The 14,954-nt window shown below is 51.8% G+C and overlaps 1 protein-coding gene across 2 annotated transcripts in view; it reads left to right on the top strand.

Moving 5' to 3' along the window:
• The window catches only part of PNKD (PNKD metallo-beta-lactamase domain containing), a 69,614-nt gene extending 59,679 nt beyond the window's left edge, over nt 1-9,935 (top strand). For both annotated transcript variants that reach the window (XM_043910071.1, XM_043910072.1), the window contains 8 exons: nt 3,639-3,754; nt 3,897-4,009; nt 4,601-4,659; nt 5,273-5,365; nt 5,727-5,890; nt 6,603-6,689; nt 7,620-7,735; nt 7,962-9,935. In XM_043910071.1, coding sequence (XP_043766006.1) covers nt 3,639-3,754; nt 3,897-4,009; nt 4,601-4,659; nt 5,273-5,365; nt 5,727-5,890; nt 6,603-6,689; nt 7,620-7,735; nt 7,962-8,135 — 922 coding nt within the window. In that variant the 3' untranslated portion in view covers nt 8,136-9,935. The remainder of the gene's footprint in view (nt 1-3,638; nt 3,755-3,896; nt 4,010-4,600; nt 4,660-5,272; nt 5,366-5,726; nt 5,891-6,602; nt 6,690-7,619; nt 7,736-7,961) is intronic.
• The last annotated feature ends 5,019 nt before the right edge of the window (nt 9,936-14,954 follow it).

Here is a 14,954-nt window from a genome sequence, read left to right as displayed (position 1 = left end):
CTCTTGTCCTCATTCTCTGTCCTTTTGCCTTGTTTATTTTGTCATCTTCTCTTGACAGTGAAAGTGAAAATGAAAGTCACTCAGTCATCTCCGACTCTTTGTGACCCCATGGACTATACAGTCCATGGAATTCTCCAGGCCAGAATACTACAGTGGGTAGCCTTTCCCTTCTGCCAGGGGATCTTCCCAATCCAGAGTTCGAACCCAGGTCTCCTGCATTGCAGGCAGATTCTTTACCAGCTGAGCCACAAGGGAAGCCTAAGAATTCTGGAGCAGGTAGTCTATCCCTTCTCCAGCGGATCTTCCCAACCCAGGAGTCGAACCAGGGTCTCCCACGTTGCAGGTGGATTCCTTACCAACTGGGCTATCAGGGAACAGTATGTTTATTTATTTATTTATTTGGCTGCCTCGGGTCTTAGTTGTGGTGCATGAGGTCTTCATTGCATCTTGTGGGATCTTTCACTGCGGTCGAGGACTCGGTTGTTGTGGCCTGTGGGCCTAGTTGCTCCATAGCATGTGGGATCTTAGTTCCCCAACCAGGGGTCAAGCCAGAGCCCCCTGCTTTGCAAGGCAGATTCTTAACCACTGGACCACAGGGAAATCCCTTGACAGTATGTCTACTGTCCCTTCTGTCCCGCTGGAGTAGAAGCTGCAAGAAGGCCGGTACTCTGCCTTACCCGCTGTGTGCCCAGAGCGGGCAAATAGCAAGGCCTCACTAAATATTGTGGAATGAGTGAAAGTAGGAAATGTTCAAAATTAATTTTAAAGTAAAACAAAAACAGGGCCCATAAAAAACAGACATGAAGACTCCTAAAGGATGGTAGAACCCCTCCACAGCGCATCCAATTTCCCAACGGAAATAAGTGCCCAGGCACACAGAACCGGGACAGCAGTGGTTCACCTTCAGCGAATCGTTACGGGAGCACGCCTGCTGCTGCTGCTGCGTCACGTCAGTCGTGTCCGACTCTGCGCGACCCCATAGACGGCAGCCCACCAGGCTCCCCCGTCCCTGGGATTCTCCAGGCAAGAACACTGGAGTGGGTTGCCATTTCCCTCTCCAATGGGTGAAAGTGAAAAGTGAAAGTGAAGTCGCTCAGTCGTGTCCGACTCTTAGCGACCCCATGGACCGCAGCCTACCAGGCTTCTCCATCCATGGGATTTTCCAGGCAAGAGTACTGGAGTGGGGTGCCATTGCCTTCTCCGTGGAAACATGCTTGGTTTTGATCAAAGTGCTTGCAGACAGATCAGCTTGCCCTTCCCAAAGGGCCCTCCCCCTGCCCCCCACAGACACAGTAAACCTCTGTAGGGACTTGGGATCCTTCATCCAGCATCCCAACTTCAACTTTTCTGTCTCAGGCTTGATCAGCCAGAATCCAACCCCCATTACTGCCTGCCTTGCTGTGTAAACCTAAACACTGACCAAACCCACCCACAGCCCAGCCTGTCACTCTCCTGCGAGCCCAGGGCCCAAGACGGCTCATTCTTCACAGGGCCCAGTATAAAATGGCATTTGGAGCCTCTTGCTCAAAAAGCAAGAAAGTGCCACATCTGATACGAAATTATGAAGCCTTTCCTTTGTTCTACAATCTCTCTTTCTTGACTTGCTGTGATGTTTTTAATTTGCTACTTAATATCCTTTGAGTAGGGGAATATTTAAAATGTTAATTATTAGCATGAATTGTGCCATTCATTATATATCATGCAATGTCAATTTTAAATACAAATATTAGAACACTTGGGGCTTCCCAGGTGGCTCAGTGGTAAATGAATCCACCTGCCAAGCAGGAGACGAGAGTTCAATCCCTGGGTCAGGAAGATCCCCTGAAGGAAATGGCTACCCACTCCAGTATTCTTGCCTGGGAAATCCCATGGACAGAGGAACCTGGCGGGCTACAGTCCACGGGATCGCAAAAGAGTTGGACATGGCTTAGCGACTAAACAACACCAACAACAATAAGAACATTTAACTTATACGTGGGATCACTGAAACTACATAACTCACATTTTTTAGCTTGTACACAGATACGTGTTATGTTCTTACGAGAACAGTGGAAGTGTCGCAACAGACCTAACTCAGCTGTTTTTGTTTCATTTCTTGATACATAGCACATTCTACTAGCTCTCTCTGCCTTCAGCTTTCTGATGAATGAGGAAAAGCTGGAAGGAAAAGGACAGATCCATCGCCTCTTTCCCTTCCTTTCTGTAACAGCATCATTTGCAGCATTAATGGTGGGATTATACATAAGAAAGGATGTGGTAGGGTTCCTTGTGTCTCTTAGAACACCATTGCCTCTTGATGCATTTTAAGCAAGTTCTTTTCTTTTATAAGATTTTTTTTTAATGTGGATCATTTTAAAAGTCTTTATTGAGTTTGTTACAATATTGCTTCTATTTTGTGATTTGATATTTTGGCCATGAGGTGCATGGGATCTTTGCTTCCCAACCAGGAATCGAATTCACACCCCCTGCATTAGAAAGCAAAATCTTAAAAAAAAAAAAAGAAAGCAAAATCTTAACCACTGGACCACCAGGGACATCCCACAAGCAAATTCTAGTTTGAACCCAAAGTGTGGCTCCCAGGTCAGCTAGTGCCCTCCAGCCCTTTACTCATAGAGGTACGCTCACCTGTCTTCTCCTTGGGTCTTGAATTCCCACACATAGAGGGTCCACCAGAATTCTATGCTCATGGCCATGGTGAACACGGTGTGTGTAGCAGGGTCAGGGCAGCAGGGACAGAGCAGACACATGTGATGTGACGTGATGATATGTGCATCACCTCTGCTCACGTGCGTGTTCCGTTGTCCCATCAGACTTCACTTACAAGACACAAGTTCAAAGAGAAAATCACTAAGGATTTCAGGATGGTGACAGCAGAGCGTCATGCCAAGTGTGGGGCCCTATGTGACTGCCGGGTTGCACATCTGTGAAGCCGCCCTGTGTGCTAGCATCCTGTGTTGGGGGACTCTGTCACTCACGAGTCCCCTCTGTTCCATGTGCCCCCTCTTCACTGTGTAGCCTGGAATGTGTCTGGTGGAGGGAGGGAGTGTGGTCAAACCATGCAGCCTCACTTCTGCTGGCTTCCTCCACCAAAGAGCCAAGCAGAGCTTTCTACAGTTTCCCTAAGTGAACCCTGCTGTCTGCTGCCTCTGGGCCTGGGCCTTTTGTTTCCTCTACCCTAGTGGTTCTCAGCCGTGTGGTCCCTGGGCCAATAGCATCAACATCACCTGGAGCCTGTTAGAAATGCAGATTCCTGGGGCCCACTCAAACTGGCTGAGATTTAAAACGCTGGGATGGGGCTGAGGATTCTGGCCTTCAGTAGGTCCCACGCATGACTGCGATGCACCACTGCCCTGCCTGAAATAGGGTTCCCTCCTCCTTCCGGCTTCCTAACTCCTGTACTGCCTTCACTGAATAAAGCCCTCATCCTCAGATCTCTTCTGTGAATTCCTCAGTTCACATCTTGCCTGATGAACTTTGAGCTCGGGGTGTGTTGGTTTCATTTTGCGTCTTGTCCTGAGTACTGAGCAAGGCAGACAGTCGGCACACGACAAGCGGCGGTGGTGTTGCATTGATGCAGGGGGTGACTGAGGGCGTGGAGATGTGGGGCCTGGGCTGAGCACAGACGTCCCGCCCCGCAGGTACAGCCTGTACACCCGCACCTGGCTCGGGTACCTCTTCTACCGCCAGCAGCTGCGCAGGGCTCGGAATCGCTACCCCAAAGGCCACTCCAGAGCCCAGCCCCGCCTCTTCAATGGTGAGCTCTGGCCGCCCCAGGCCAGCAATCGCCCCCCCGGGCTATGCCCACCCACCCCCCACCCCTGCCTACCTACCCCATCTCTTTCCCCCAGTGGATGGGCTCCCTGCCCTGTCCCCCAACCCACATCTCTGTTCCCCAGGAGTGAAGGTGCTCCCCATCCCTGTCCTCGCGGACAACTACAGCTACCTCATCATCGACACCCAGGCCCGGCTGGCTGTGGCTGTGGACCCTTCCGACCCTCAGGCTGTACAGGTGAGGGGAAGACGAGGGCGGAGGGACCTGGGCTCACCCGGGGGACTGGCAGCTTCTCCTCGCTAGAGAGAGGCTGACTCTGCTCTCTGCCAGTGGGATGGGCCCCCTCCATGCGTACTCACATAGCGCACCCTGACCGCCGCAAACACACGTGACCCACTGGGGACGGGCCAGTGTCCCGGGTGTTGCCAGGGGAGGAGGGGAGGACAGCAGTGGGAGAATCGGAGCTGGAGGGAAAGCGGTGCTCGCCCGGGGCTGTGGGTCTAGCCAGCTTCCTTTTCCTCTTCCTCTCTGTGGCCCCCTCTCTGGACCTTGCTTTTCTCACCTCTGACTGTTGTGTTTAGGTCTCTTCATCATTCCCTCCATTTCTTAACGTCTCTGTGTGCGTGTACCTGTGTGTCCATCTGCTCCGCCAGTCTCCCTCCACCCTATGCCTGTGCTGGGGCTCAGGTGCCCCCCTTTATCCAACCGCCTCTTCCCCACCCCCTTCTCATTCTCTGGCTCCATCGCCTCCCTCTCCCCCATCTCTCCCTGCTCTCATCTCCACCCAGCATCCAGATCCCCAGTCTGACTGCCTCTTCTCTCCCCCAGGCTTCCATTGAAAAGGAAGGTGTTAACTTGGTTGCCATTCTCTGCACCCACAAACACTGGTAAGGGGCTGAGGTGGGAGGTCTGAGTGCAGATCATCTTCCCTTAGCCGGCCCTGGCTCCCCTGGGCTTTCCAGGACTGGAACCAGTGAGAACAGACTGGGCTGCGGGTCAGGGGTCAGGCTAGGGGGGCACCATCCTCATGAAGTCACCGGGGCACCAGCAGTGGGAGGGAGAAGAGGGAGGGACGGTCTCCCCCTCTTCTACTTACTAGGCTCCTGAAGCACCAGAGGAGGGCAGAGCAGGCATTTATCTTTCGTTCCATGGGCATGTCTGCTGGGCATGGGCAAACCTTGTGATCTCTTTCATCCAGGGAGGTTATAGTCCCATGGGGAGACAGCCCTGTGTGAAAGTGTACAAAGAATAACAACTGTGGCAGCCAGCATAGGGTTTGGGGGGCAGGGGCACCGAGTGGGTATGATCAGATCCACGTGGGGGAGTTAGAGGGCAGGGCGACAGCTTGAACAAAGGTCTGAAGCAGAGCGGATGGCTTGATTCAGTCCAGAAGCCAGGAGTCCCAGAGCTCAAAGCCCTGGGGATGCTTGGGGAAGAAGGAGGCAGGGAGGCCCAGTACAGCTGCCCCTTAAAGCCCTGCCTGTCTGTGCCATCCCGCAGGGACCACAGTGGAGGGAACCGCGACCTCAGTCGGCGGCACCAGGACTGTCGGGTGTACGGGAGCCCTCAGGACAGCATTCCCTACCTCACCCAGTAAGTCCGTGACCCGGGGGGGATGGCCCTGCCCTTCACCCTCATCCTTCAGTTACGTGTTTCAGGGCTATCAGCAGTTGGATCTTTGCTGATGCCCTTCCTGGCCCTTCGAGGGCAGATCACAGCCCATCTGAAGCCTAGCACTGCCCACCCACCAACTGACCCAGCCATACTCCCCCAAAGAGGAAGCAGGAGAGCTTGAATCTGAAGCCCTGGGCACTGAGGGGGCCCGTCTCTCTCTGGTGGGGAAGCCCCGCTCCTGCACATCACCCATCCCCTTGGGCCTGGGCCGGGTGGGGGAGGGAGGACGAGCGTGGCCCAAGCTCTAGTGCCTTCTCTCCACTGTTGCCTCCCTCTTCAGTCCCCTGTGTCATCAAGATGTGGTTAGCGTGGGACGGCTTCAGATCCGGGCTCTGGCCACCCCGGGCCACACACAAGGCCATCTGGTCTACCTGCTGGATGGGGAGCCCTATGAGGGTCCCTCCTGCCTCTTCTCAGGGGATCTGCTCTTCCTCTCTGGCTGTGGTGAGTCCCCCAAAAGGGAAGAGCGGGGAGCAGGGATGAGAGGCAGGGAGAGAGGCTAGGGCTGGGGCCCGAGGACAGCCGCAGCCCTACGCAATGCACGGAAATGTTGGTTTCAGCACACACGTTGCCTCAGCAGTTGCTGCCACCTTTGTTACCTCGATTTTTCTTTCATATCCTCACGACGTCCCAAAGGGGATGGACAGAATGAGGTGAAGCCTATAACTGAGCACAGACCTCAAAGAGCGTTTGTTTCCATTGGGTGGAGCCGGGTTCTCTGATACAGTGACTGATAAGACCAGTTACAAAAACCTGAGAACCCCTGAGTGACAGGGTGATCCTGTGGGTGGGGGATCACTGGTCCCAGGCTGCATGGAGTCCCAGAGGCAGCGCAGGCAAAGAATGAGGTGCTGTGTGGAAAAGCGCAACTCTGCCTGGAGTGGGCCTGGGGCCACAGAACTCAGCCTGGGGGTTTCCACACCCCTCTCCCACCATGTGTCAGTCTGTGCTCTCAGCCGGGCCCAGCTAGGGCTGAATGTTTGGGTCCAGCTCCCAGGGGGAGGGAGGGAGTCATTGCCAGGTGAGTGGGCATGGCAGGGGCATGGGTGAGGGCTGGTGGCCAGCCCCAGCTATATGGGGGGTCCCCACTCCTCTCCATGGACCTCACAATGCTCTGTGGTCCTTGTTCCTCACACATACCCACTGACCCTACCAGGACGGACCTTTGAGGGTACTGCAGAAACCATGCTGAGCTCACTGGACACCGTGCTCGGGCTGGGGGATGACACTCTTCTGTGGCCTGGTGAGGTGCCCCTCCATCTCTTCCCAGCCCCTCACACACCCAGAGTCCCAGCCAACCCAGTTCCTGGCCCAGAGGTGACCCAGCTCTACCTCCGGTGATTCCTGGGAGCCATCTCTAGCAGTGGGGGCAGACCCCCTTCTTTCTAGAGAACTGGTTGTGTAAGGCCTCTTATGTCAGCTGCCCCTGGCAGCCAGCCCACAGCCTCTGAGGAGCCCTGTAGGCCCCAGAGTGTCCCCGTGGGATGGCTGATTTCTCATAGCCAGAGTCTAAAACAGAAAATAGCCTTTGATTAATGAGGTGACTTAAATCCACTCTGCATGGATCATTACCTGCGTCCATCACACCCACACTGCACACCCATCATCCATATGCATGTACGTGGAATATCCATCCATACATACATACGTGCTTGGGTACATTGCATATCCGTAGTTTCTAAAACACATCCACTAATATCTCAGTCAATCCTCAGAACATGTATTCATCCATTCATTCCATTCAACAAATACATTGTTGAGCACCTAATGTGCACCAGGTCCTAATCCCAGCCTCAGGGACACATAACTGGTGGCATAGTGGCATTATTATTTTCCCCACTTGCCAAAGGAGAAAACATTGGCTCAGAGAGGTGCCATGACTTGACTGAAGTTGCACAGCTGGACAGAACCAGCAGCACTAGAATGCAGGTCTTCTGGCTCCAGGTCTGTGGTCCCCCCCGCCCCCCCCCCCGACCAATGCTTCTGCAGCATCACTCATGGCTGACTTGTGCCCATGTTTACAGAAGCAGCTCCTTGTGGTTGGGCTTTTTCTGGAAGCACTGTCCCTCCTCCTCAGTTGTTAGGTACCCATCGGCGTGGGGATGGGAGGACTTTTCCTGACCATAACCCATCTCACTCTGCCCCGTGTCTCGGCCCCCATGGCCATCCTTAGGCCACGAGTATGCAGAGGAGAACCTGGGCTTTGCAGGCGTGGTGGAGCCCGAGAACCTAGCCCGGGAGAGGAAGATGCAGTGGGTGCAGAGGCAGCGGATGGAACGCAAGAGCACGGTGCGGGGCTGGGGTCCAAGAGGGGCCGAGGGCACTCCCCAGATGGATCCCATCTCTGCCGAGCCAGGCCCTGCAGGCCCCTCCCCAGAGCTCTGGCCTGTTTGGCACAAGGGCCTTCCAGTGAGAACGCCTGAACCCCAGGATGGGGCAGGGGGTGGGGAGGCTTTCCTGGTCAGGTCCGTTTTCCAGATCCTCCCCACCAAAGCCCGTGTCTCTCCTCCCACAGTGCCCGTCCACCCTGGGGGAGGAGCGCTCCTATAACCCGTTCCTAAGGACACACTGCCCGGTGCTGCAGGAGGCTCTGGGGCCAGGCCCTGGCCCCACAGGCGACGATGGCTGCTCCCGGGCCCAGCTCCTGGAGAGGCTCCGCCAGCTGAAGGACCTGCATAAGAGCAAGTGACCCTACCCCAGCCCGGCCCAGTCCACCCGCCGCAGTGGGGAGACCACCCATCATCGCCCACACCACACCATCCCTCTGTCTGCTACCACCCCGCCTCCATCGGCTCGTCAGCGGGCACCACCTGGACACTGGTCAGGGGCAGAGGAGGGACAGGCGAGGAGACCCTGAGACCGAGAGGCCGGGTGATGGAAGGCTTGGGGACTCCACAGGGTGAGGCTGAGTCACCGAGGGCAGAGCTAACACTGGGAGTTAGCTCCCCCTGTTCCTGCCACGGCAGTGAGGACGCGGAGCCCTTGCTCTCACTGCAGCCTCTGAACTCAGGGCAGTAGGAGTCCCGAACAGGGTGAGTCCATCTCCCCCTTCCTCCCATCCACGGTGGGGAAAGAAACTCGCTCCCCCAGACTGGCCTGAGGTCAGGTGCTTTGGAAAAGCAGTCACTCAGAGGGGCACCTGGGCTCTGGTTTTCTGAGCCTCTGCCCCTCCTCCCCCAGGCATTTTTGCACAAGAGCAAGGCACCCACAAGAGCAAGGCCACCCCCGCCCCCACAAAGGCATTTTTTTTAAACAGAGCCATTTCTGAGAAAGAGGAAAGGGCTGCAAGCCTGGCTGTGGACAATCTCTGCCTTGTGACTCCCCTGCAGCCTGGAAGCGGGAGAGTCTCGGTTGCCAAGGAAACCTGACCTCAGGCTAAGGAGACACCAGGAGGCTGGGACTGGAGGCCCACGGTCCTGTAGGTCACACATGCTTGCTCACTGCACAGCTGGCCTGGTCCTGCCTGCTGGCCTCTGCCCCTGCCCTGGGCCAGCAGGGCCCCTTCTTCCTGGGGGACCAGAGAGCCATTGTCCACCAGGTCCACTGTGGTTTTCTCATTGTGGCCCTTATTCTTAGACACTCCTCTTCATCCTCAACCCTTGCCCCTTTCAGTTAGTAAAGCCATTCATCTGGCCCTTTGCAGTTGGCCAAGTACATCACCTTGTCATTTCTTATTTGGCCCTTGGCCCCATCCTGGCAGGAGCCAGGAGGTCTACACAGTAGAGAGCAGAAATCAGAAGTCCAGGAGTGGACAGCTCTCGAGTGAGTGGCAGCTTCTAGGACCCCTGGTCTGGGCCCTTCCCCTCTGCTCAGCCCTTCCTCAGCTCAGCTCCTCCTCTGGCCTTAGGTCCAGGTCCCTTTGGGGCCACAGTGAGGACAAAAATGGTCCTCAAGCAGGCATACCTGGGGTCAGCCAGGAACCTTCTCTTCCTGGGTGGAAGCCTTCCCTCAGGCTCTGCTCCCCACTGGGGAGCCCCCGAGATGCCCCTGCCCTCAGTTCCCCTCATCAGCCTGCCTCTGCCTCCCCTCTCGGGCCACAGCCTCTGGTACCAGCTCTAGCAATACCGCCAGAATAGTCAGAGTTCCCCGCCCTCCAGACCTGCAGTTCCTGCCTCTGTGCCTTCCCTCCTGCTGTTTCTTCAGAACGGAATGCCTTTCCCCTGCTCCTCCTGCCCGAGTCTGCCTGGTAAACACCTAGTCATCTCACCAATCCCCCTCAAGGTCCCCCTCCTCCAGGAAGTCCCCCCTCCTCCTCCCATGCCCCTCTCCCTCCAGGCTACCTCTGCTCTTTGTCAACGCTTCTCTTGTGGCACTTATCACACTGTATTTTACTTGTTTACATGTTTGTCTCCCCCTTCTCGACTGTGAACCCTTCAGGGCATGGACTGTATCTTATGCATCTCTGTATTTTCGCGCCTAGCACGGTGCCTGGCACACAGTAGGCGCTCAATAAATGTTGAATGAATGAATGATTTAACCGAGGCTTGGTTCCTCAGTGGGCTTGTCTTTATTGCTGGTTCTGTTTTCCTCTCCTGGTTACAGTTCTTGCTTACTCAGAAGGACTGCACTTCTAGAACTCTGGGCAAAAACAAAGCTATAAATATATCCTTCCATGGCTCGTGAGAATTTGTTCAGGGCTTATGATTTGCTTACCTTGGTGTTTTCCAAAGCTTGAGATGCACAGATGCACCTCTAGCCGCAGGGGAAGTGGTTTTAAATATGGTCACCACCCAGCCATGAATATGCTTCAAGGACAAGGCCTTGGCACTGACCCCTCTTTAAGGCCCTTTAAGGCCTCTGCAATTAACAGCCGGACTCGTCTGTTAATTGTTAAACAGGTCGGCTGTCAAGCCCTGAAGCTATCTTGAGCTGAACTTTAACAACATCATTTTGTGTTCCTTGTATTTATCCTCAGGGTCAATATTTTTGACAAGTGACACCAGTTTTCAATTCAGGCAGGTGATTAAAGGTACAGGCATATCTCATTTTACTGTGCTTCACTTTAGGATGCTTTTCTGATAATTGCGTTTTTTTTTTACAAATTGAAGGTTTGTGACAACCCTGCGTTGTCAGATGATGGTTAGTATTTTGATCAATAAAATCTTTTAAATTAATTATACTTTAAGGTATGTACCATTTTTTAGATATACTGCTGTTGCACACTTACTAGACTACAGTATGGTGTTACACGGGCTTCCCTAGTGGCTCAGATGGTAAAGAATCCGCTTGCAATGAGGGAGACCTTTGTTCAGTCCCTGGGTTGGGAAGATTCCCCTGAAGGAGGGCGTGGCAAGCCACTCCAGTATTCTTTCCTGGAGAATCCCCATAGTCAGAGGAGCCTGGTGGGCCACAGTCCACGGGGTCACAAAGAGTCGGACACGACTGAGCGACTAAGCACAGCACATAGTGTTATAACTGTTACGTGCGCTGGGAAAAACATTTTTTATGTGACTCTTTATTGCGACATTCATTTTATTTGGTGGTCTAGAGCTGAATCTGCAATATCTCAGAGGTGTGCTTGCATTATTGAAACAGGACAATATGAAATAAAGGTGACACTTGGCTATAGCAGAATTCTTGAAGGTGACCTTGGTGTGGCTGAAGACTGGGAAACACTGGCTTAGCTCCACATTTCCTTGGGCCCAAGTCAGAGTTTTCCCACCCCTGGTAACAGCTCGGCCTCCTATCTTGGTGTCCCGCACCCCTGAGCCAAGGACCTTGGCACTGGCTCCCGACCCCATCCTGGCTCAGGGTGGCACCCGGGTGGAATTGAAGGAAGAAGCGGTAGTCCTCACCTTCCTGAAGAAGGGTGAGTCTCTGCTCTGTAACTGTCTCTTGATGGGCCAAGCCCCAGGGCCAGGTCACTCTGGGTGTGCCCAGTTTGAGGGACAGATGGTGACGGTTCTCTAGGGCTTAGTGAAGCATTTTCCCATAGCCTTGGCCAATCCTCCCACTGGGGCACCCGTCCTGAATGATGGCACGTGCTTCACCTGGAACCAGCACTGACCAGCAACAACTAGGACCTGCTCTTTCTCTGCAGAACAGCAACAGTGATAGCTAGTGTTAAGAGATCTGACTTCCAGTCCCAGCTCTATCACTCAGCATCCAAGGACCTTCATCTCAGTTCATCTTCCAATGGAGACAACTTTGAATGAGACAGAACATTTACTGTGTATGTACTTTCAAGTGCAAGTGACAAATGCTCAATAGAAAGGGACTCAAACCAAAAGGGAAATTTATCAACTCATGAAGTTGAGAAGTGTGGGATTACATCACAGTAACTTCAGGCATGGCTGGAACCAGGGATTCAAAGGCATCTTCGTCAGTCAGCTCTGCTTTCTTTTACATTGATACCATTCTCTATCAGTCTTTTTCCCTGTAATGGAAAGATTTTCTCTAGAAGTTCCAGGTTTACAGGCTACTAGTTCATCAACTAGGTTTACAAGTTAATAGCAGAACCTCTAATTGTTCCAGGGACTGAGTTTCATTGGTTCAGTTTGGATCATGTGCCCAATCCTAACCTATCATAGGAGTTAGGGGAATGGGCTTCTCTGACTGGCCAGGTTCAGTGACATGACCACACCTGGAAAGGCAATGTCAGACTCAGTTGAAACACAGTGTACTGGAAGTGGGGAAAGGGTTCCTCAGAGGAATAGAGGGTCTGATATCAGAAATGATGCAAAGCAGCAAAATCATAAACAATCACCAACAAGTCCACTTATTTGGAGGCTATTAGAAGAGTTAGATGAGAAAGGCATATAAAGTCACTTTGGAAAATGCTGTGTCTGATTTCTGGTGCTGTAGTTCATTATATGAGAAGAAATAGAGGTAGACACGTGGCTTCACAGGTATTTGAATACTGCATAATTTAAAAAATAACCTGTAAGCACTTCCATCTTTTTTCCCCTAAATTGTAGTCTCTTTCTTTCTAAATCACAGAAAAAGAAAAAGGGAGGGGCATGTTAAGTGGGCAGCCTTAGAAGTTCCAGGGAAGGACAGAGAACAGGATAAGTTGTAGATGTGAACTTGAAAAGCCCTGTGTGTACACTTGTGTGTTTTGGGGGAGGGGGTCATCCTAGTCTTCCAAGGCCCTGGCCACAAATGGAACATTTGGAAGCAGGTAGAAAGCTAACCCTGATAGTCAGTAAACCCTAGGCTCAGGCCAAAGCAGGGACAGTGTGGGAGAGAGAGGACTTGGACTGGTCTGGGTTTGAATACAAACTCTGACCAACCGTGGATAGCACCAGACAGGGAACTTCTGTCTCTTAGCCTCTTCTGGAGTGGCTGGGCAGCCAAATGAGATGCACATAGGTGTTCCAAGAACAGTAGTCTCTTCTTCCTCTTACTGTTCTTAATAAACTTAGGGCTAGTCTATCAGAGACAACAGGACTTCCCAGGTGACGCTAGTGGTAAAGAACCCACCTGCCAATGCAGGAAACCTAAGAGACACAAGTTTGATCCCTGGGTGAGGAAGATCCCCTGGAGGAGGGCATGGTAAGTCACTCCAGTATTCTTGCCTGGAGAATCTCATGAAAGAGTAGCCTGGCAGGGGGTCACAGAGTCGGACACTACTGAAGCAACTTAGCACACACCCACAGTCTATCAGGGACAATGGGCGAAGTGATTAAGAACACGGACTCGAGTCAACCCATCTGGGTTGGAGTCCACGCCTTCCATTTATTAACTGGGTGACCTTGGGCAAGTTACTTAACCTTCTGTGCCTCCACTTCTCATCCGTCCAATGGGGTTGATGCTCACACCGTCTGAGAAGCTGATTGGAAGGATTAAATAAGTTACACCCTGCAGAGCTGGGCACATAGGGCACCCTCTCTGCAGCAGTGGCTGTTGTTCAGTAGATGCCCACCCTAACCACTGGGAGGGCACCGGCCGTCCATGCTACAGGCTCAGGCCAACCGGTCCAGCACAACTGCACAGCTAGTACGTCAACTTCTCCAGAGCATCCTTCCACTGGTCTATCAGGTCCTAAGCAGCAGTGGTAACAAGGGTGCTTAACAGATGACTAAAAAAATAGACAAGAAACTGGATGTTGATCCTTCTGTGATCCACCTTGCCAACTTTCTCTTTCCCCTAAGCGACTGGGAGGAAAGCGACAGCCAGCACCAAGGGGAAGGTAACTGGGGGAAGTGAGAGAGTTGAGAACATGGGCTCCCAGGAGGCAGGAGCCTGTCAGGACAGGCATCTGGGGGTTCTGTGCAACTGGAGAGCCTGAGCAAGGGGAGGTGAAGGAGAGCGGGGGTGACAGGAGAAAAACTCTAAGGGGTAGAGGGCTCAGGGAGCAATTTTTCCCTGAGGCCAGGAGTCCAGAAAAGCAGGGATACGGGCATGCAATAAGGAGGGGGACTGTGTTCAGTTCAGTTCAGTTCAGTGAGCATCCCTTAAGGAACAAAAAATAGCAGTTTGCCTTTTTTTTGACCTTGCTGTGTGGCATATGGAACCTTAGTTACTGGACCAGGAAGTGAACCCATGTCCCTTGTAGTGGAAGCTCAGAGTCTTAACCACTGGACTGTTGTGGAAGTCCCTGCTGCTGCTTTTTTTTGTAAACTTTGCCCAATAGAAAAGACTTTGTCAAACTTCATGTAATTCACACATGAAAGTAATAGGTTTGTTTTAAATCTACTTTTATTAATTTTATTGAGATACAATTTATATAATGCAAATGATACCCTTTTAAAGTATACAATTCAGTGGGTTTTAATGTATATGCAGTTTTGCAGCTACCCACAATCTAATTTTAGAACATTTTCAACACTCCCCAAAGAAACCCTGTGACCCTCTGGTGTCAGGTGCCTGCTGCCTCCACACCCCCACCCTTCCCCCATGCCAAGCAACCACTGATTTATTTTCTGTCTCTATAGATTTGCCTGTTCTGGGCATTTAATCATATACATGGAATCATACAATATGTGGTCTTTTGTAACTGGCTTCTTTCAGTCAACATATTTTCAAGGTTGAAGCATATGATGGCCTGTGTCAGTACTTCACTCCTTTTTACGGCTGGACAATATCCCGTTATATATATATATATATCTCACATTTTGTTTATGCATTCACCAGTTGATGAACAGTTGGGTTGTTTCCACTTTTTGTGTATTCTGCATAATGATGCTATGAATATCTGTGTGTAAGTTTTTATGTGGACAGATGTTTCCAGCTCTCTTGGGTATACACCTCAGAGTGGAATTGTCATATAGTAACTTCACATTTACTATTTTGAGGAACTAACTAGCCACTTCCCAAAGCAGCTGTGAATTTTCTTAATGCCACTGGTGGTGGCTCACGTGCAGAGAATGACTTATTCAGAATTCACTTGGGCTTTTAAAAATTAGTGCTTGATTTTTTTAAATGCAAATTTTAAAGTATATAAGTATTTAAAGTATATAAAGTATATAAGTATTTCTAACACCTCTAAGTTCAATTTTGTCACGTCATTCTAATTATAAACCTAGCTAATGCTTTTTAAATTTATTTATTTATTATTTATTTTTGG

Source organism: Cervus elaphus, chromosome 8 (genome assembly GCF_910594005.1).
Source record: "Cervus elaphus chromosome 8, mCerEla1.1, whole genome shotgun sequence".
NCBI classification, from domain to species: Eukaryota; Metazoa; Chordata; class Mammalia; order Artiodactyla; family Cervidae; genus Cervus; species Cervus elaphus.
This window is presented reverse-complemented; position numbering and strand designations above follow the sequence as displayed.